Source organism: Microtus pennsylvanicus, chromosome 2 (assembly GCF_037038515.1).
Source record: "Microtus pennsylvanicus isolate mMicPen1 chromosome 2, mMicPen1.hap1, whole genome shotgun sequence".
In the NCBI taxonomy this organism is placed as follows: Eukaryota; Metazoa; Chordata; class Mammalia; order Rodentia; family Cricetidae; genus Microtus; species Microtus pennsylvanicus.
This window is the reverse complement of record NC_134580.1, coordinates 50,770,601-50,793,875: the sequence shown is the minus strand read 5'-3', so window position 1 is coordinate 50,793,875 and position 23,275 is coordinate 50,770,601. Positions and strand designations below refer to the sequence as shown.

Sequence of the window (23,275 nt, the reverse complement as noted above, 5' to 3'; positions counted from 1 at the left end):
GGATATTAGCATAAGAAATTTGGAATCCTTTCTCTCTGAACAATTATGTAGTCATTAAATATTTCAAGTAGGAAAAAAAAACCTTAGCTCATGTTGTTTCAGTAGAAGGCATGAATAAACACACAGCGACAATATTCACGTTCAGTATGCTGGTACATGAGCATCCTTCAAGACGAGGTATGCATATTAAGATGTCACTCTTTACAGCTGAGAGTGTAGCTTGGTGGCAGAACATGTACTGAACATGAGCAGGCCCTGGGCTATATCTCTGCCTCCACCCTAAAATCATAACAAAATTCTGTTGCATTCTAGACCTCAATTCCCCACTCTGGACTCTCAAAACACACATTACTTGGGGTAGTGCCTCATAACATCATCTTTCTAAAGAGCATCAATAACTGTGCTTCTTTATATGCTAAGTCCACAAGGACACTAATTAATTATGGCCAGCGTATATTCCAAAGCCCTTATGTCCCCACCTTACAGCTGAGCCCTGGTGAGTATGTATCCCATGGACACTTTAATCACAAATAGTTGCACGCTCAGCTATAGGATAACCAAAGAAACAAAACCACCAGAAAACAGCAGAGAACATGATGGCGTATTTAAGAAAGATTTATATTCCCACTTAGCTTTTCAAATCAGATGATGTTTCTAAAACAGCCTAGCAGTTGTCTCATTGGTCTAGGTTTTCTTGGCTGGTGTACAATAGCAAACAACAAAAGACTAAAAAATCCACGCTAAAAGATTAGCCATTCACTTTATGGTGGTGTAAATTATTTCTAAGCATGCATCCAGTCACTTCTCAATATGACGGCCATTAAAACATTGTAAACACCAACTGTTACTATTTAGCTCGATCCTTAAGAAGGGAGGTGCGGGGAGCAGGAGTCAAGAACACACAGCTCCATTTGAGAAAAACTCTAGCAACTCAACTATTTGCATCCATGGCTGTTGCTACTGCTGCTGTTGTTGCTGCTATCAGAAGTCATGAAGGGGGCATCTCTCAGTGTCCTTGTTTTCATTTCAGCTAAGGCCTCCTTTTGGTGCGACTTTGCATCTTTAATAAGGCAACTGGCTACTTCTATTAACTCTATTAATACTCTCACCTCTTGCCTTAAACGATAACTTCCCTCAACACTCCCATCCACTTATGAACTACTTCTTAGCTTTCTACATTGCCATTTAAAGTGTAAGTTTAAGGTGTAAATAGATGTACGTGGACACTATTCCAAACACTTTTCATGCTATAGTAGTGATTTTATGTGCCCCTGGCCATGATATTAATTTGGCCAGTGGTTTTGAGTGGACAGGAAGAAATAGAGAGTTTAAACAACACCTCTTAGGCATTTGTGAGGGGCAGAGAAAGGTCATGCTCATGGGAGTGCTGGCCTTCAAATGCCTGGAAGTCAGGCCACTGAGTGTTGTATACCTATTCCCTCTGAATGAAAATATTCTCTTTTGGGGGAAGGGAGCCTTGAAAGAGTTAATTAAGATTGAGTGAGGTCTTAAGGGTGCATCACATTAGTCAAATATGGCAGGTGTCGTCAGAACAAGAGGCTACCTAAAGCCAAGAAGAGAAAGCAAGCTTAGGGAAAATAGAAGCCCACTGACACTATACAAGAAGAGAAAGCAAGCTTAGGGAAAATAGAAGTCCACTGACACTATACATTCCATGAGGCACAATGAAAAATGTTGATCAAGCCTTTTGAAGTCTAAATCTACAGGAAGGTGTCTAAGGAAGGGAGGCCAATCTGAGCACCTTCCCTGAGCCTTGAGGCTTGTGTTATATTTCCTAAGCCGTAGAATACATATAGCATACATTATGTCAAACAAAATCTAGTGTCTTGGGGTCAAAAAGTCTTCAGCTGTTGGCACAGTTTCTCATCTCCTGTATTAGGTAAGAACTTTGATTTTTATCAATATCAAGAGCTGGATGCCTCTGCAGGGTTTGAAATGAAATAAAAATATATATCTGGTGTTTCAAGACTTTAAAACTGATCCTATCTCCATGGAGAATACATCTTCAGAGTGAAAAACTGAAGTGGGAAAAGCTAAGGTTAGAGACTTTTGGATTCTCTGGATGTGAAAAGATGAAGGTGAAAGCTGTAACCAAGGTAATCATGATGGCAAGGCATTTGCAGGTTATTCATTTAGATCCAGGGCTGGAAATCCTTTTCTATGAAGGAATAGGAATTAAGCAGTTTAGACTTTGCAGATCATACCATTTGCTAGAACTGCAGAACCTGACTTTTGTGGTACCAAAACAACAATGTGTGAGCTAATGAATATGAGATACTGCAAGAGAAATCTATCCAGGCCCTCAATTGCTGACCTCTGACTTGCACAGAACAATGAGTTAAGTGAGAAAATTGAGAGCATGCGAGGAATGGGGGTATTGTGGGATGATCTTTTTGTACACTGTGAAGATGTGTCTGTTTTACCTCATCTCCCTATGGCACCTTCCGATGGGTTTAATAAAGAGCTGAACAGCCAATAGCTAGGCAGGAGAGGATAGGCACTCTTCTGGGAAGAGATGGACTCTCTGGGAAGGAATCCGAGAACTGGGGGATTTTCCACTTAGATGTAGAGGAAGTGGGCAGACTTAGAGTATGGAGGGGAGAAGTAACAAGTCATGTGTCAGACTGCAGATTAATATAAACGGGGTAATTTAAGTTATAAGAGCTAGTTAAAAACAAGCCTAAGCTAAGGCCAAGCTTTCATACTTAATAAGAAGTTTCCAGGTCATTCTCTGGGAGCTGGAGGTCCAAAGAAAATCTGACTACGTAGGAGGAATTCAAGGTTTTTTGATTTTTGGGTTCTCCACATTAGGTTGCAGGATCATAAATTAATTGAGTCACAGTATGTCACTTATAGAAGGGACTCATGAAAATTGTATGGTTTAGCATTTATTGGGAATGGTACTTGGGGAGGTCTGTGAAAGGTCATATCAGGATGACACGGACCAGACTGGAATTTTCAAACAGGGTTCAGTTGTGACTTTGCTACAGTTTCCTTTTCTTGCCTCTGGGTATAAAGTCTCTTTTTTGGCATGGAAATCATCACTTTACATATAATAATGACTGCACATTTAATAAATATTACCACCCATCAATAACATTCCTACAGTCACTGAGAGGCTCTTTCCCATCTGAAGATCCTTAAAGTCGCGTCTATGTTTTATACATGTCCCCCAAGCCACTTTGTGCTTCTGGTTCTTTTTTTCAGATATGCTATTTTTAAGCAGTTGTCACAAACACAACCCCCTTTCTATTCTCCAAGGGTTAGTCACTTTCTGATCTCAACAGTGTTTCATGTTAAAAGTATCATAGAGAATTTATTCAAGCTAAGAACTGAGGCAGTGCTTATTCAGCCTCATGACAAGAAAAGAATACATCACAGACATGCATTATCCAAAGACAACCACAGTCAACCTCAACCAAAGACCAAAGATTTGCACTAAAAAAGCCATCAGAATGTCTTATGACTGCTATGGAAAACCAGAAACCACCCAGAGTAGAGGTTAGATTAAAACATGCCAAATATTCATAGTGGCTGTCTTCTGAAGGTAAAGCCATGGATAATCTTTTCTTTTTTCTTTCCAAAGGAGACCTAAAATAGCCATGTGATGACAATTTTTAAAACATTAATTTAAAACAAGGTAATATTTCTGTGTTGTATAATCCTTCAAAATTCTTGAATTTCTAAGATTATCTTGCTTTATATAGCATTTATTAAATTAGTTTTTCAAAACTTTATGTTTGTAAACTATTTCCTGGTCTAAACATACATGGAGCTATAAAGCTAAATACATTATTCTTTTCCCTCTGTGTCTACTGAATGGTTCTTCTTTGTCTAAATATTTTCAGTTTCCTAACTTTTCTATTTCTAATACAACCTTCTCTTCTTCACTCATCTCCTAACAAATACACTTAGCATAGGCTCATTTGGCCACCAGAAGTTCAAATATTTAGGGACAATTATCTTTCAATATGGTTGCTCTTTTCTTGTTCCCCCTCAGGGAATCTTTAGTTTATAGATCCCTCCCTTAGAGCTAAAGTTCACATGTCAGAATGAAGGACAAGTGACAATCTCCTACATAACATGACCAGACTCATGACTAAGTTGTGTTTGACAACTGAAGCCCCCAAAGAGGCAAGTGAAGCAGTTGTAAGCACCCAGCCCCATTTCTACTCTAATGATGAACTCTTGGGTAGAAGCAGAGAGGAGAGGGAGCTCTTAAGGGCGGAAAGAGACATCTGTGCACTAGCCCTTGAGGATACTCCTTGATTCTAACTTTAAAAAGAGCCACTCAGCACAAAGGAACAGATGGGAAAGGTCTCAGGGTGCAATCAGCACATTGTATGCAGGAATCGGGATTCAAAGAGCTGCAATCTTACTGCACAAATACACACAGGATTCCTGAGTCTACCAGCTCTGTACTCCATACAAGCTTTTTCTACATTCCTTTTTGAAAATTTGCATTTTATTGAGCTCTATATTTTTATCTGCTCCCCTCCCTGCTCATCCCCTCACCTTCAACCATCTCACAAGGTCCCCATGCTCCCAATTTACTCAGGTGATCATGTATTTTTCTATGTCCCCTGTAGACTAGATCTATATATGTCTCTCTTAGTGTCCTCATTGTTGTCTAAGTTTTCTGGGATTGTGGTTTGCAGGCTGGTTTACTTTGCTTTATGTTTAAAAACCACTTATGAGTGAGTATATGTGATATTTGTCTTTCTGGGTCTGGGTTGCCTTACCCAAAATGATATTTTCTAGCTCCATCCATTTTCCTGCAAAATGCAAGATGTCATCATTTTTTCCTGCTGTGTAGTACTCCATTGTGTAAATGTACCACATTTTTCTTATCCATTCTTCGGTCAAGAGGCATTTAGGTTGTTTCTAGGTTCTGGCTGTGACAAACAATGCTGCTATGAACACAGATGAACACATGTCCTTGTGGCACAATTGAGTATCCTTTGGATATATACCCAAAAGTGCTATTACTGGGTCTTGAGGAAGGCTGTTTCCTAATTTTCTGAGAAATCACCACACTGACATCCAAAGGGGCTGTACCAGCTTGCATTCCCATGAGCAATGCAGAAGTGTTCCCTTTTCCCCACAACCTCTCCAGCACATTCCTTTTACAGGTCAACTATGATTGGTTTCTCTAAAATACATTTCCCAACCTCAAATATAAGATAAATGTGTTTGCCCCAAGAAGTTTCATAAACAGGAACATTTTTAAAACTGATTGCATTATTGGCATGCTCGTTTTTGTCAAATGCACAAGAAAGGTGGTTATGAAACTTGGGCTTTATCCTGTATCCCACTATTATTGTTCAGAAAGCCTGACACTGCTAACACAATCTCAATTAAATCAACAATTATTTTTCAGAGCATGTACCAGGAACCAGATGTTCTTCTGGTAATTCAAACACATCAGTGAAAAAAATAATATTACAAACTTTGTAGAAAAACTCCTCTTCAGTGATGAAAACTATAATATATGCAATTACATCACTGAATTTTTATCAAAATACACAACAAAACACATTTTGATATAAAAATACCTGAAAGTGAATAAAAGGAATTCAATAAAAGTCATGGACTCTGGACCCAGGTATTAGAATTCAAATTCTGGACCTTCTCCAGGTAACCAGTTCACAAGGGAAGACCCACATGCTGTCAGGAAAGCTCACAAGGGAAGACCCACATGCTATCAGGAAAGTTCACAAGGGAAGACCCACATGTTGTCAGCAAAGCAGGACCTCTTCCCATGCCCTGACTTTAACTGGCCGGCTCAGGAAAATCAATGAAAACCACTCTCACCCAGAGAAAGATTCCCTTCCTTCACTTCTTAAAGTAGTCTCTTCCAACCTAAATACTCAAGTATTATAAGGCAACATTTAAAATGAACAAATGGTGAGAGGCTCTTGCAGAAATAAATGTGAGAAGAGATGTAAAGCTCAGCTAAAATATAAAATTATTCTCAGCAATGTAAATGAAATATTGGAAGACCTATTATATCCACAATATAGGATGCTCAAGATTTTTCAAAAACTAGAATAGCCTGGAAATTTTAAAAAGTAACAGAAGAAATGTGAAATGCTACAGAAGCTAGAATAAAAATAAAATAAGAGGAAGCAAAGCCAAAAGCAGACGAAAAATAGCAAACAGGATTTTAAAAATAGGAGCCAGTACAACAATTTATTATATCAAAAAGAGGAGATAACGAATGGACAAAAGTCAGGCAGCGAGAGTACATGACTTTAATCTCAGCACTCGGGAGGCAGAAGCAAAAAGAGCTCTGTGAGTTTAAGGCCAGCCTGGTCTACAGAGCAAGTTCGAGGACAGCCAAGGCTACACAGAGAAACCCTGTCATAAAAAAAGAAAAAAATTGATCAAAAAAAAAAGACAAAAGACAACCAAATAAATAATTTATAAAAGTTCAGAAATGAATGGTATGTTTCCAAATTCAAAGATCAAAATACACCACACAATAGATGAAAACAGACTTGTACCAATGTGCAGTCTTACAAAATTCCTGAACATTATGCTTGTAGTGAACATTTAATAATTTCAGGAAGAAAAAAATATATTTCACACAAATACATGATCAAGAACCAAAATGCATTCAGATTTCTCTTGTTTTCAAGAATGGAAATAAGATATTAAACCCTTCAAAACTGTAAAGGAAGAAAATGTCCAACCTAAAAAAACCAATAGAGTTATCAGTTAAGCACAAAGGGGGATAAAATGATGAGCCACATCTCTGCAGCTCACCTCCCAGGCAGCTTCCTTCTTCGGAATGCTTTACAAGAGGCTCGGGAATGTACTCCACCAAAACCAAGGTAAAAACAACGGTGTGATCCACTATCCTAGAGCAGGAAATCTAACCCTGAGACTTCATGAAAGTCCAAATCACAGTTCCTGGCATATAGAGAATATCTGTCTATGTCTCCATGTAAAATAATGAATTATGTTTCTCACTTAAAAAATACTGCTTTAGAAGTATTAAACCTAGAGGTCACTTTGCATCTAACTAACAAATGCAGTGCTTCTTAAATGGTTACTTAATCAAAGACTGTAAACAGAATCCACTGAAAATTAGGTGGAGGCATCCGAGCAGTAATCAATAAGGACGGTGATTGTGAATAGGCAAATGTGATGCGGTGAGTAGTGAGAATGGGAAAGCATGTTAGAATACATTTCTGCAATTAACTTGAATGCTCTCCTTACATCACTGAGACCTGCCTTACCTTCCAATGAAAACACACTTCCGACTAAGCAGTGTCTCTTTCAATGCCTTTAACAATGACCACAAACATCCCACACCCAAGAGCAAATAGAAAGTGATGATACCTTCCAAAATTTGGACAGTGTTGCTTGCTGTCTTCAATGCCTCCCCATCATTGACCTAATTAAGTGCTACGGTCAAGGGGCCCAAGGTTAATCAGTCTCTTCTTACACTCAAAAACATGCAAATAATTGTTAATTAATATTTTGATTATTTTTATCAACAACTATTGCAATGTACTAGACTAGTGTGTGTTATTCTAGGTATAGCTATTTGTTTATTCAAATCCCAAGAGACGCTAACTCTTCTTGGATGAGATATTGTGTATGTTTAGGTAGCAGACATGTTGAGTAACAATGAAGCAGACACTGAAGTTATCCAAAATAGTTAGACTTCTCAAACCATCATTTTCTACCTTTGGTGATCTTGGGGAAATGTTTTAATCTCTCTGGTCCTTATTTTTTTTCATGGGGGAAATATAAATAATATTAATACCCGTTTCATAAGACTATTCAGAACTGCTACTGGCCATCAACAAGGATTTACTGGCTAAAAAGTATCCTGACTGCTAATGCCGCAAGTGCCTAAAAGCTGAGCTGTTAAAATCCTAGTTATTACTGTTTCTTATTTATCTTTTTATGAGAATTTGTTCTCATATGAGTACTATGAAGATTTTAATATTCATGGGGAAAAAGTTTTAAGTTTAACCTTAATTTAGTTTAGCTATTCAGAAGCTTTGGGGATCAATTAACAAAAAATAAAATTTAGGAAGTTGGGAAGAAAGAGTTGAACCTGTCATCATAGTGAGCCATTAACTAGGCTCCTGTACACCACCACACGAACTCTGGTTGCTGTGTCCTTAATTGAAAACAAACTCTGGATCCCTTTGAAATATTAATACAAATTCTATAGACAACTATCAATATCCCTCTTACAAACTCCTCCAAAGTAGGTTCCCCTCCACAGAAGCCACAATAGAAGAATCAAGTCACTGAGTTCAAATTCTCAGCTCTACCACCAACTGATGTGACCTTGAACCAGAGACTCCTCACCCTTTAAGCAAAGAAAGCCTGAGTTCAGCTCCAGCAGCCAGCTGATTGGCTGTAGCTCAAACAAGAAATCAACCATACCTTAGAAAGCTCTGTGCCCTGTGAAGCCAGGCTGTGTGATTTTACCAGCGACCGGCTTGGGGGTGAGCCCCAGTAAACACACGGATGCCAAAGCAACCGTCTATTGAGATCCAATTTAGAAACTGGTCAGGCAAACTACAGTCACAGGGAGGCAGGAGTTCCAAAGAGCTGTTTAAAGGTAGTAGGAAATTCTCATCCCTAACACGCAGAGAGGTGGCCTCAGAACTCTGGAAACCAAATCATAACGGAGATGAGAGCAGGAAGGTGCCCTGGAGGGAGAAGGAAACAAAAACCGACTTTCTATTTTCGTGAAACTGTCAAGTTGATCAGGTTTATTCTTAACCCCCTTTTCACCTTGCCTTCTATCCATCCCTATTTCCCCTCGTTTCTTTTATTCAGGCAGCAGGATCAGGGCACCCCTTGGAGTACATCCAGATGCCAACACAGCGGCTCCTAAGCTACAACAGTGGAGGCTGACCCAGCACATACATGGAAGAAAATGGTAAGTCCCCTCTCCTCTTGTACCCGGGAATAAGAAGCCTTCTTGTTCCGTTCATGTTCTCAGTTATTGCAGAATAAAGTAACAAATAATTGTCAGAAACTCTCACTTTAGAGGAAGATTATGTAGGGGCTAAAGAGTTAAGAGAGTTCCCTTAACTGGCTGATCTTCGAGAGGTACCGGGTTTGATTCTCAGCACCCACATGGAAGCTTAAAACCGTGTAAAACCCCAGTTCCAAGGGATCTTGTGACCTCTTCTGGCATCCTCCTGCACCAGACACACATGTGGTACACAGACATATATGTAGACAAAACACCCTTAGACATAAAATGAAATAAATAAAAAAATTATATAGATAGTTATATCTTAATCTAGCATTCCCCCAAAGTATTCTTATGTAGAAAATGATCATTTTCTTAGATCCAACAGCAGTTCTACTGTGACCATGGGCAAACAGCCTAACCTTAGATAGTCTTTTCCTTTTGTACTTGAGAATGACAGCAGCTCCTACCTGGTAGGATCAATATTAAGATGAACAAGTTCTTATATGACATTGAGAACAGTGCCTCCTTCACTCAGAGATTAACTTTTTAATAGCGACGAATTTATTTTTTCAATTACAGAATTCCTTTTCTGTCCCCACCTACCACCCAGCCTTTCCAGAAATTAAGAGCACTTTATCTTAACCTTCTCTATCCCTCTATATCTTCAAATATTACCTCTTCCTTAAGTTAGTTCATGCACTCTTAAGAAACAGTGCTTCCAAATATTTCCTGCCAAAACAAAACCTTCCATGTCAACTTGTTTCTGGTCCAGGCACCGTCTGTTGTTTTCTTCCTGCCAACTTCTGGCCATGCTTATGATCCCTGTGACACTGATCTTGCTCACCATTGCTCATTACCCCTTCTTTCCACATACACACGGTTTCTTCTTCCCATTCCCATCCAAGTACCTCAAAAATAGTTTCCTTGTGCTAAGGAGATTCCCAGTAAGTCAAGTGCTGGCCATGTAAACATAAGGACCTCAGTTTGATCTCTAGAATACAAGTGTTAAAAAAAAAAAAACATAGCCAGGCAAGATGGTGTGATTGTAAATCTAGCATCAGGGAGACAGACAGGCAGATCTTTTGGGCTTGCTGGCCAGCTAGCCTAAACCAATGTGAAAACTGCAGGCCAATCAGAGAACTTGTCCCAAATACCTGCTATGTCTCCTGAAGAACATCTGAAGTTGGTCTCTGGTTTCCACACGTACATGCACACATGTATGAACAAACATACACACAGAAAAGAATAGTTTCTTCACTTGATGCCCACCAACTTCTTGAACGATTAGGATGTAGTCCTGCTTCTCCATTTGATTTCAAACCTTCTGCTCCTTGCTAAAGCCAGTAGGCAGATCCCAGAACTCACTCATTGGTTAACTTTGCACATCCTGAAACGCTAACACTGGACATGGTAGAGGATTCTGTCAGGTGATCCCCCCCTTCCTGAAAATGTTCCTCCCTTCCCCTCTGGAATGCTGCACTTACAGACTTCCCATATCTGCATCTGCTGCTCTTGCCCACATAGTCTCCTGCCGTAAATGTGTGCAGGGAAGGATGTGAGACAGACAGTGTGTGAACATATGAGTAAGGCACTTGACAGGGAAGGAATAAGAACAGCCATAAGAAACTCAAGGTCTGTTTGTGATCCCATGAAGACAAATACAAGGATTTCTTAGCAGCGGGGTGTGGTCCTGGAAAGAGAGCACAGTTGTTTGGGAGGGTCCTGAAACTGGGAAACTTGGACTCCATTGTATTGTCAGTAGAGAGTCACAGAAGAGTTACAATTAATTACATATCTGCTGTTCCTTACAATGAAATAATCCCAAACCCTGGCTCTTTCCCCCTAGAAAACATTACTAACAGCTGCCCATACCTTTTCCCTCTTTCTATTGTTCTATTATTACCCCATGTATTATTATGCTGCTGTGATAAAATGACCAAGGAAGGCAGCTCATAGAAGAAAGAGCATTTTCTTTGGGTTTACAGTTCTAGAGGGTATGGGTTCATCAAAGTGGGGAAGTGGCAGGCATGACAGCAACGACAGGAAACAGAGAGCAAACTGCAAGTGGTGATATCTTTTAAAACCTCAAAGCAAGTCCCTAGTTGTAAATATCAGCATTTATTACCTAAACCAGAGTCTCCTGATATGACCAGTGAGAAATGAATCTTAACCAGGCATGCATGGGATGGTGGGGTCTCAGCAAGACTGGGGCTGAGAAAAGTTTATTCCAAGCAAGCAGACTTCTTATATCCTCATCAGAAACAGAATATAATGCTAGCTCCCAGGCTACAATGACGTTTGCAAGCTATACAAGATGTACAAGGTTAATGTCTAAGTCTAATTGTCCTGTCAAATTTCAAATGCTTCATCGACTTCTAAAGAATACAGAGAAACACAGGTGGACTGCATGTGTCACTGCCTGAGGGAGTGCCTCACCTCAGTTTCTTAGGAATTGAAAAGCATACATAACCCCAGAGGCACAGACTCTAACCTGAAAAACCTATGACACATGTCTCTCAAGGAAGCGAGACCAGGCTGGCCATATGATTCCATGCAGCCAATGACATAATTCCTCCAGCAAGGCCAGACCACCTAAACCTCACCAAGAAGCACTACCAACTGGGGACAAAATAGTCAAATGTTTGAGGCTATGAGGGTCATTTCTCATTCAAACCACCACATTTCACTACAGCTTCTCCCCTACTTTTTGTCTTTGCATAGTATGGTCAACCTTCCACAGTAGTTAAACAACAAAATAAAAACATACAATGACTTCTAGGGACACACAATGTGGTGTGGGATACATCTGTGCAAACATAAATAGCTTGCTGATACAAAGAAAAAAAAGGTGCAGTTTGCTCTCATGGCCTCCTTTGCCCAGGTTCCGTGGTTTTGGTTCTGATATATTTAAAACATAAGTCTTCTTGGTTGTTTTCAGACCAAGTCTCACGTCTCACTGTGTAGCTCTGGCTGTCCTGGAACTTACTATGTAGACTAGGCTGGCCTCAAATTCACTGAGTGTCTTCCTCCCAAGTGCTGGGATTAAAGGCATGCACCACCACACTGGCTAGAGCATGAATTTTAAATCCCTGATTCAACTAATATCCAGGACAGAAAGATCTGATGGCCCTAGATGCTTTTATACCATTTGCTGCTACTCAAAAGGCACAACTTATAAAAAACACACAATAAGTATCTATTGTCCAAGAAAAGTAGACATTTTCACCAATTAAAGGCTAGACATACAGGTGAAATTGTATGGCTGAATGGGCAAACCATGGCAACAAAAGCCCAGATATGATGCTTCGTATGAAAAGAATACAAAGCAAAAGTGTTGTGAACCAGGATCACAATTATGCACACCTAACCTTTCCTTGGATCACAAGATGGAGTCCAACTATTCTACAGATAGAACTAACCCATCTTGGCGGGAAAGACCAAACCTTTCAGAGACAGCGAGTTATTTTCTTCCCTTTTTGATAAACCTGTTTTTTTTTCAAAGATTTTATTTTTACTTTATTTTTAAGCATGTGTGTGCACGTGAGTGTGTATGTGTGTGCATGTGTAGGGTTTTGTGCATGCATGTGACAGCAATGTCTGAGGAGGCCAGAAGAGAGCACCAGATCCCTTAGAGTTGGAGTTACAGATAGCTGTGAACTATTATGGGTGCTGGGAACCAAACTCCAGTTATCTGCAAGAATAGCACATACTTTTAACCACTGAACTGTGTCCCCAGTCCCTGTATTTAGATTTTAAAACCTCTCAAATTCTCTTTCTTGTCTCTGTATCTGCCATATTTCCCCAAACCAAGCCCATCTTGACATTCTCTTCTCTTATGATCGCTCTCACAAACACAACAGCAGCAAAACTAGTGTCCGGACCTTAATGACAACTTCTTCTATAACCTTTCAGAAAGCAAATTTAGACCCTTTCTCCTTTAGATGCTAAAGTTAGTGACATTTTTAGGCTATATCCTCCCTGCAGTCTGTGGTGTGTACTTGTCATAGCCAAACAGCTGTCCCCTCCTAATCTTACCCAAACAGCACACCCATATTCATCTAAGTCTCTTATGTGTATGGAGCCTCCATTATCAGGAGGTGATAAATACAGAGAACAAAAACCCAAATATAAGAGCACGTGTGTGAAGCAAAGCTGCCTTAGGAAACAGTTTGACAGTTCTGTAGCAGGCTAACCACATTTATTTTTAATAAATTGTGGAGAGGGGATTATGCATGTGTATGTGTGCCTGTGTGCATATTTGTGAGCATGCTCACCTCGTGTGTGTGTGTGTGTGTGTGTGTGTGTGTGTGTGTGTGTGTGTGTGTAGGCCTGAAGTTGACACTGGTGTCTTCCTCTATTGTTCTCCGGTTTTCTCTTGTCCCTATATGGTGTTTCACTGAGCCTGGATTGTCATTTCAGCAAGACTGGTTGGCTAATGAACTCCAGGACCCGCAGAACCAAACCTCTCCAGTGCTGAGGTCTCAGATATGGGCCACTACACACAGGTTTTTGCATGAGTAGGGATCTGGACTTAAGTCCTTACACCTGTGCAGCAAGCAAATTACCACCTGAGCCATCTTCCCTGCTCCTGAAACACTTGCTTTAAGACCACAGTGGATGTAACTTAAAAACCCCACTCTTATTCACACAAGAGAAATGAGAAAGCCACAGAAACTGTAGGTGGCTGTTTGCAGCGGTTCACTAATAACCACCACTTACTAGAAACAATCCACATGTCCTCGATAAATGTCAGTATTTGCACTCCACAGACTATTGCTCAGGCAGCAGTCTCGAATAGCAACGAGATGTATGGTACCATTATGTGACATCTAGGTGAGGAAAATCACAGGGACGGACTCCAGGCCAGTGTTGTCGGGAGCTATGGGTAAAAGGCATGAACAAATTTCTCAAGGTGTTAGAATTGTCCTAGATCTTCACTGTACTGTTATTTACTGGTGTATGTGTGCTTTCCGAAAATCCGAGAACTATAAAATTTTACTGTATAAAAATCACACCTAAGAAAGCCAAGTTTTAAAAAAGCTTTTAAAATATTACTCTAGGATCATAAAAGACAGAACAAGAAATAAGTAAGAAATATCTATCTATATGTATATTGAGAGAGAATAGGAGAATATGAACATACTTCAAATGGAGACTAGAGCATAATTGAAAATACTATTGAGACAACCGGAATGATGCTTGATCTGGAAAGAGAAGGTAAATTTACTCTATATCCTCTTCAGACACATCTGAGCTATAATTATAGATATGTATTTTTTCTTAGAACAGAAAAAGAATCTGTTTTTATTTGTCATATATCTTCTCCATCAAGATTTATGCCAGCAGGACAATATCTTTCATTTTCACTTGACTTTCCATAGCCTAGCTGAGAAGAAGTTGCTTAAGCCTTTAGAAAGTTCTCACATTTCTCTTGGGCATTTACCATCGTTGCCAATTTTCTGCTACAGAAGGGTCGGGCCACAGGCATTTGACCAGTTTACCACAGTGCTTTCTATAGAGCCCATTAACATCTTTCCTGTTTCGAAAGATAGGAATTTCTCTTATTTTGCCTTATTTTGGGTGACGAATGGGCAGGGGAGGAGACCTATAAAACTGCTGTTTTTACGTAAGTTTGGGAGAACAAATATTCAGGTTAGAAATGGCTCACTGTGGAACATCTCCCTGGAACAATGGCTTCTTGTTGTGGGATGCTCTCCTTAGCCAGGTATGCCTGCTTGCACACTGACTCTCATAGCAGCTTCAGATTACTGACATGATTGTCACAAGATTAGGCTCACTAGAGGAGCGAGAACATGAGCAAAGAGGTCAAGACCATGATGGGTACACCCACTGAAACAGTTTACCTGAGCTAATGGGAGCTCACCAACTCCAGCTGGTCTGGGAAGGAACAAGCATAGGAACAAACTAGACGCTCTGAATGTGGTTGACAGTTGCGTGACTGGGGCAGACTGCGGGTCCACTGGCAGTGGCACCAGGATTTATCACTACTGCTTTTTGGGAACCTATTCTGATGTGGAATTCCCCTCTGTATGCTGCGAATACCACTGGGTAACAAAGAAACTGTCTTTGGACCTGCGCGGGGAATAGAGGTAGGCAGGGAAAAACTAAACTGAATGCCAAAAAAAAAGGAGGCAGAGTCAGAGAGAAGCCATGTAGCCCTGCCGGAGCCAGACAAAAAACTTTACCCAGTAAGACACAGCCACATGGCGATACGCAGATTACTAGAAATGGGTTAAATTAAAATGTAAGAGTTAGCCAATAAGAAGCTAGAGCTAATGGGCCAAGCAGTGATTTAAATAACATAGTTTCTGTGTAATTATTTTGGGAATGAGCAGTTGGGAACCAACATGCGGCCTCATCTAACACCTATTCTTTTTGGATTGATATTTTGCTTAGCCTAGATATAGTAGGGAGGGCCCTTGGACCTTCCCCAAAGCAATGTGCCTTACCCTCTCTGTGGAGTGGATGGGGAGTGGGATGGGGAGTAAGTTGAGGGAATGGAAGGAGGAGAGGGAGTGGGAACTTGGATTGGTATGTATAAGGATAAAAGATAGTTTATTTTCTTTTTTAAAACATAAAAATAAAAAAGAATAGGTCCACTATAATTTTCTTGTCCAATGAAGGAAAGAGTCACAGGGCTCAGGAGAGATTGTGAGGCCACTCATTAGGCCTGTCCCCTCTGGCTTTTCTTAGGTAGTGTAGTTGCCTTTAAGTTGCTCATGCTCCTTTAGATGAATCCTTACCCAAGCTTCTGTAAGAAACCCCAAGTAAGTGTACTAGTTCAACAAACATACTTAGGGGTAGAATCTTTTGTTTGGTGCCCTTTCTGAGGTAAATAAATATTTTTAATTCTTCCAGGAAAAGTTAAGCCCATACATTTATATCTCTCTTTCCCTATAAATGAACATCATCTAATTACGAACATATCAAAATATGTTTTCAGCTGAAGACCTTTTCTAATGTATTAGTTACATTGTGTTGGTAACATCCTACTTAGATAACCAATCTTCTATCAGATACTATGTCACATGGTTTAGATACACTCCTGAGTGTGGCAGGAAACTAAGTGGAGATAGACAGCCTGGCCTTCAGCATATGGCTTGACATTTAATGAACATCCACTGAGCACCTGCCAGCCTGCCTCTTAAGCATGCCCTTGATATTGAGGCAACACTCCTATTGTGCCTATGAGGTCATTTCTATTGGTACTCCATTGGACTAATGGACTACAGAACCTCAGATAAAGCTAAGTGCATTGCCCGTACACATCCTGAAGGTCCTCTGCACCTCTGCATAACTGTTCAGTCTCCCTATCTACACAAGTTGCACCTTTAAAGCTACCATCACTGCTGCTCTAGGCTCCACCATGACAACCACAAGATGGGGAGGTGGAGAAGAGCCCAAAAGCTGGCCGGCCTGAGCACCATTCTGTCCCAGGTTTCAAGGATAATTGAGGACCGCAACCATAAGCAGTTCAGAGATCTGTCAAATCACTTGAGACTTGGGATGTGCTTAAGAGAACAGCACACGCACCATCCCCAGCAGCAGGGAAACCGAGAAGCAGCAGGGAGCAAAGAAATTCGACTTGCCAACCTGCTCCTGTGGGCCTCGGAGATATGGGAAGTGGGCTGTGGGAGGCGGTGAGGCAGCTGTGCCGCCCTTCTCCATACTCGAGGAGGCGAGCTGTACAAGCAGCTTCTTGCACCCACACTTTAGCAAAACCAGACTAAATATAGCCACCTTTTCTCTTAGGAGCCTGCTGGGGGGGGGGGGGCACTGCTCCATTCCACTTCAGAAAATCAGCCAGGATCCAGAATGATTGACAGGAGCATGGTTTCTCGCCCTTGCTCCCATGGTTTCTGAAGAGCCACAGGCAAGAGCCAAATGGTCTAAGAGTGCTGCCGCTCAGCAGAGCACATGTCAGCACCCTTAGGAATAATAAGAGTATGCTAGAGTTGACTTAGGAGCTTCTTCTTCCACTTTCTAGTCTACAGAGCAAAACAACCACACTACTAGGATGATGGAGGAACCCCATTAGGAGGAACAGATTATACATACATGTCCCATGGCCTTTATCCACTACCCCACCCATACATCCTAATGAAAGGCTCACTCAACGCTGCTACTCCTCCACTAGCCTGTCCCTAAATGCCCCATTTGTTCTCAGACCTCCCACGTTATTGTGGCTTGTCGCTTTATTTAGCACTTACGGCACCGAGTGTATTTGGCTTCTCTTTCACCAAACTGTAGGTAGGGGAGTAGGCAGGGGAACAGAAAGGCTCAGGGCCCTTCTTGATTCCTTCTGCCACCATATCTGGCAAAGTTTTCTTGTGCAGAGAACTCTCATGCTCATAGCCAGAAACATAAAACCTGTCAGAGGCCACAAATGAATGCTGGCAACAGTAACTGGGCTTCCCCTAATAAATCAAAGGCATAGCATCTTTGGAGGTCAAGCACAGGCTTCAGACTCCCAATGACAACTCTCTGTGATGTGACATGCCACCACAGCAGCCACTGTGACTCAGCCCTTCACCCAGTTCCCCTGTAAAGGTTTCACCACTTCCCTTTTTTATTCCGCCCTTGTTCAGAAGAGCAAGGTCAATGAAGAAGAAAGGGTAAGATGAAAGGATTTAGTAAGGGCTGGGCCGTGTTAGGCAACTGTGGGATTAGACCAAGCCCTGTCTGAATAAGAAAGCCGCAAGAGCAACAGGAGTGGCAGGAACCACCTCCACAGCAAGTTTCCAATCAGGAAAGTTTGAGGCCTTGTTTCTTGTTCACATAGTCACTCCTTAGGAATTTTCAGCAGTGAGTAAACTAGCCAAACTAGCCATCATTCTTAGTTCCAAAAACAGTGACCAACAGGAGCTGATGAGGCAGGTGATTCAGATCTGATGGACTAGAAAACAAAATTAAATTAAATGAAGAAGAAGAAGAAGAAGAAGAAGAAGAAGAAGAAGAAGAAGAAGAAGAAGAAGAAGAAGAAGAAGAAGAAGAAGAAGAAGAAGAAGAAGAAGGAAGAAGAAGAAGAAGAAGAAAGGATGAAGAGGAGGAGAAGGAGGAGAAACTGGCAAAGTTTGAATTGAGATACACATTGGGAAGCATGTTCACTTTCTCACTGCTTCTACAGGTGAACAGAATCCTTCAGCATAGTGGTTGGTGTGGAATTCAAACAACTCATAATCCCACCCAGCCATTCACTCTCGTCCATTCATTCATCCATACAGAGAGTTCATAGGGGTTAGACGAAAGACAGCATGAAAAACAGTTGTAAAAGTCCAGGTGGGATAACACTGCAGGGCATACAAGGACAGAGAAGCCACCTCCCCATCGCACAGTATAGTGAGGTTACATTAGAATGGTTCTGGCTTCTCTCTTGATCTGATCACAGTCCCTCCTGGGGAGGTGGGGGAGAGGACAGTAGGCTTATGTATAAGACTGTGAAAGTCACAAGGCATGGGTCACTCAGCCCCTCTCTTCTTTTCTTTGGGGTATACCAGGAAGTTATGGGTATCGGTTCTTCCTGCTCACAGGCTGTCGGTGAGAGAGACAGGAGGTGTCTACAAGGGTAAGTTCACCATCGGAGCAGTGTGAATATGGCCACATACCATCTGATCCAGAGTCCAAAAGGTGACCCATACTGGCTTGCGATAAAGGTGGCATTGTTCTCTCATACAGTTATCCCTGTCTAGGGGTTCAGTTCTCAAATCAAGGTGGTAGGTAGGGTCAGCATTTACCTGTTCTCAAAACCCACTACCCCATGACTGCTTCTCTTTGTTAGAAGTATCGGTTCCTTTCCTCTATTCCAGTTTACCTAGTCTCCCAAGAATCTAGTGATAAGCAGGGCTTCTTTCTTACTACAGAAAATCTACAGAATCTGAATGACTGGTAAGATGTCATTTGATAAACGTATGATCAGTTAAGAGCAAAAATTCAGATCATAAATGTCACTTAGAACACACAGCTTTCCATTTGAAATACTTCTCTTGATGGGAGGAGAGCTTCTAGGGCTGAAAATTGGAAGTCATTTTCTTGCCATTTAAGTGGTGCTAGCTCTTCTGTTTGAACTGCCTGTCGTAGAAACACGAAGAGAAGAATGCTCACTCATCCTGCTTTGTCAAAAAATATTAAGGATAAAGGAGTAGAGAAGGATCCAAAGCCAAGGAGAAACACCCTTCTCCTCTAGCTCTGGAATCATGTGTTCATTCAGGAAACAATTGTCATCTGCTAAGTGCCAGGCAATGCTCATAGACCACAGGGACAAATACAACACCACCTCTAATGGATCTCCACTTCCTCCTCTCCATGTATACTATTACAACTCATTTCTGATGGGCAGGGTCACATCAATAAGTAGAACTGCCGATATGTTCTATGCATGGAGAATGGGTGACTAGAGGTCCTCCTCCATTGAAAAATACCCAACACGACAATACAATCTCAACAGAATGCAGACTGTAATACGGTATCCTATCCCATGGTTGGAAAGCATGCATGTATGGGGGCAGTACAAAAATAAAACAATTCATAGTTCATCCAGTAACTGTCCAACACCTTTCAATCAACCATTCATCCATCCATTCATTCACAGAGGGTACACACTGGGCTAAACACAAGACCTAAGCATAAGTCATTAACACTCAAGGCAGTTATATAAAACCCCAGGCTCCCATAAATGCAAAACAAAGAAAAAGGTACAATCAGACTAAAATACAAATAGAACATTCTTAAATTCAATGTGATATATACATACGTACGTACGTGTGTGTCTGTGTGTGTGTGTGTGTGTGTCACAGTAACCACAAAACATTAAACAAAGGGCAGCCTTTTCCATGATAAATAGGAAGCCACACATTCAGCAAAATGAGTAAGGACCCTGTTTGCAATTAACATTTTTACAAGTTCAAGCTTACTTAAGAGGAGGGTTACACATTATAAAAACCTTCTAATTTGTTACTAATTAGAGAATGTGGCTGGCATGAATAAGTAAAATGTCAGGGTGTAAAACAGGTGCTAAGCAGTAGGGCTTTTTCTTAAAGGAGAGGAACGGCAGTGAGTATAAGTAACATTTGTAGCTAACCCGTGTTCTAGGCACCCTTCTATAGGACCTGTCTTGTACTGCGCTATTCCCAATAACTAAACACTAGCAAGTCCATTTTTTTTTCTTCCAGAGAGAGACATGAAAGCCCAGAAGTTACTATATAATTTCCTTTCCAGTTCCTCTGACAAAATTCCTCTTTCCCTGACTCGCTATTTCTCAGTGAACATGTGTAAACTGGTCAATGTCTGATCTTGACCTGGGAACCCTGTCTGTGATGGTCATACCGAAGAGGGCATTTAGCACCTCGCTGGTCCACACACTTCTACAAGTAGCATTGGCTTCTAAGAGGACAACGCCACTGTGGGAAGCAGATGAAAACAGTGGCTCTAGTCTTCAAACACTGAGGCCGAAGAAGGGGACCCTTCCTGGAATCAACACCTCCAAGCTTCCCTTTGATGGCATTTGGACAGCCTCACGAAGTCAGTTAAAAAGTTGCATGAAGGTTTACCATGCAACCCACCAGCAGCTTCTGAAAGCCTGCTATGGGCTAAGGTCTACACTACTGCTTGGGAAATTAGAGTGTATGTTCTCCATCCTTCCATGCCTCAGAGTTCAGTAAGTGTAGAGCAGATTTAAACACTAGAGCTTGGGAAGATCAGAGCGGGAGGCCCCCATGACTCAGAAAGGCAGAAGATTACAAGGTCTGGAATAGATTCCTGGAGGAAATGTTTTCTTTCCTGAGTCTTGAAGGACCATCAGGGAGTATCCAGGAAGGGCCTACTCCCCGCTGAAAGAACTCTCAGCAAAAACTTGCAGGCACGAATGCTTTCCAGGGAAGGTTTCAAACACTTCTTTCACCCATCTACTTCAGTCCTCATTCTGATTTGGGCCCAGGGCCTCCTGTGTACTACAGAGGCATCTCGGTCAAGGAAGTCACTAGAACATAAACTGAGCTCTTTGAAGTCTACAGGCACTTTGCAAAGTCCTTGTTTTTGTAAGGTCTGATTTTACTGGTGCAATCCTGCACAGGGCAAAAAATATGACTGATTCTCTTGCTATCCTTCTCACAAAGTGAACAGGAAATTATCTTTAAGATCACTGTGGACTGCCAACAAGTAGGAGGGAGTGTCCCTCACTTGGGGACACAAAAGAGAGATCATAATCAAAGTCACCTGATGGGTAAGGTGGCAAGGTGTAAGATAAACAGACTTTGTTCTCAAGCTTCTGGCAGACTATGCTGGCATTCTGTTTCTGTGGAATATCTGTCTGTCTGTCTGTCTATCGATCTATATTTCATCTATTTATCTATCTTCTATCTACTTATCTATCATCTCTTTCTATCTTTCATCTATTTATCTTCTATTTATTTATCATCTATCATATCGATCTGTCTATCTAGCTGTCTGTCTATATACCTATCTATCCATCCATCAGCTATCTGTTATCCACCAGAGAGAAGGGCAGGAGATTGTGTTTTGGGGAGGTGACCATTTTTTGTTGGTATAGCTGAGAAAGGTGGACATAATGGCTTTAGGCTGAGAATCTCTTATCCTGAAATGGCCCAGAGGCCACCATTCCTGAGTTTACAGGTGTTAAGTGTGGTGCTGTTGCTACTTCAATTAAATAAGTAAAGAGTCAGAATATTTCTGTCTCTTGAGGCAGAGGGCAAGGCAGAAGCAAGAAACCCTGTGGGCTTTTCTTGTCTGAAGCCTACAAGGAACCGCCTCATGTCCCTTTGGCAAGGAGCCTGATGTAGCTGGCAGCCATGCCTTCCTTTTCCTACTTCAGGTCCCCTCTAGTCCCGAGTGCACTAAGGAACCATAATTCTGGAAGTGAAGGTCGGCTCCCCATGTAACCCCTCACTCATATTTTATTTCATTATAGAGGTACAATGATACCTCTAATTGGACATCAGAAACTTTCTTGTCCACTTGTCCTTTCCACCCTAGAAACTACCCTAAACAAAAAAAGTCTATGCTGTAAAGTAAGCGAAAGTGACGTGGAAACCAGGATCCCTCAAAAATTGCCTGGCCCAATTCTTAACTAGAAAGTTCAAAAGAGGCAGGGCTGTGCAACCAAAATGGCAAATTCGAAGTTCGGCATTACACGAGGAAAGAGGAAGGCAGTCTTCAAAGAAGAGAATTCCCCAATCCAAGCGGGGGGCTACACTTCCATACACTTTTGCGAACCCTGGTGCAGGACTACACAGAAACAGGTGTGAAGACGTCCTCATTCTAGGGGCAGACCAGCTGCAGCCACTGCTGGGTATGAACGGCACGTGGTCCTCGACCCAACGGCAGTCTAACCTTCTGGATGACGCACCTGGCTAGAATCTTCTCCTACATTTGGGAGGCAAAGCGAGCAGCCCCAGCCTACCCTCTCTGGAGGGGACAGGGAAAGGGGCAAGTCAGGGCTGAACCTTCGCGCTGGACTTCCCCGCTATCCACCCATTTCCAGCACATTGCTTAGGACTAGGGAGCGCTCTTTCCTCCACCTCCTGCCCTGAAGTCGTGCGCACCTAAACGTCTCTCAAAGGCAAGTGAATTAAGCGTCTCCTGGCCTTGCAGGGCTCAGGTGAGTACCAAGTGGTACGAATGGGAAGGAGCCCGCTGCCACCACCCCCTTTTCTCTCCACCCCGCCAGAGCCGAGCTTCATCCAGGAATGTGTGGATTGGGGTGCGCGGGTTAAGAGGGAGCTTAAAATGCCCCAAGCGTCCCTTACCTTCCACAGCCATTCTCTCAGAGCTTGCCTAACGCATGCATAATTTTCTTGGCCGAGGTACTCCTCCTGCCCCGTGCTCCCCCCCCCCCCCTCCTCTCGGTTTTGCCTAAATATTCTGCGCTCATCTGCTCCAGGACCAACCAGCTGCGGTCACGCAAAGCGAGCAGCCGGCTCCAGCTCCGCGCAAAGCAGCATGGGAATTGTAGTCCGTTCTCTCTGTCCCAACCCGAGAAGCTGCCCAATTGTCCTTTGAGGCTCAATTATGCCTCCGCAGTGAGATTGTAAATACAAATTGTGTCGCATCAGAATGAATACCTTCTCTTCTGGTGTCCTTTGGAGGGAATCTCGAGAGTGCTGGAATTTGAGAGGACTACATATTCCAGACTGCATTGCCTCTGGCTTCTTTTAGCTTTGAGAGGAGGAACCCGTGATTGAGACTTTAGCTGTCAAAAAGAAGCTTTTGGACACCTAGCAGTCTTTGGGCGGGAGGCGACAGGACAGTGAGTGGGTGGCCGGG

At 41.9% G+C, this 23,275-nt stretch overlaps 1 protein-coding gene across 4 annotated transcripts in view; it reads right to left on the bottom strand.

Moving 5' to 3' along the window:
- Window positions 1-22,877, bottom strand: part of Samd12 (sterile alpha motif domain containing 12) — a 389,695-nt gene extending 366,818 nt beyond the window's left edge. For all 4 annotated transcript variants that reach the window (XR_012909646.1, XR_012909647.1, XM_075961022.1 and 1 more), the window contains exon 1: window positions 22,759-22,877. Coding sequence is in view for 2 of the 4 variants with exons in the window: in XM_075961022.1 (XP_075817137.1) it covers window positions 22,759-22,771 (13 nt within the window). In the remaining 2 variants the exon portion in view is untranslated. The remainder of the gene's footprint in view (window positions 1-22,758) is intronic.
- Between the last annotated feature and the right edge of the window lie 398 nt (window positions 22,878-23,275).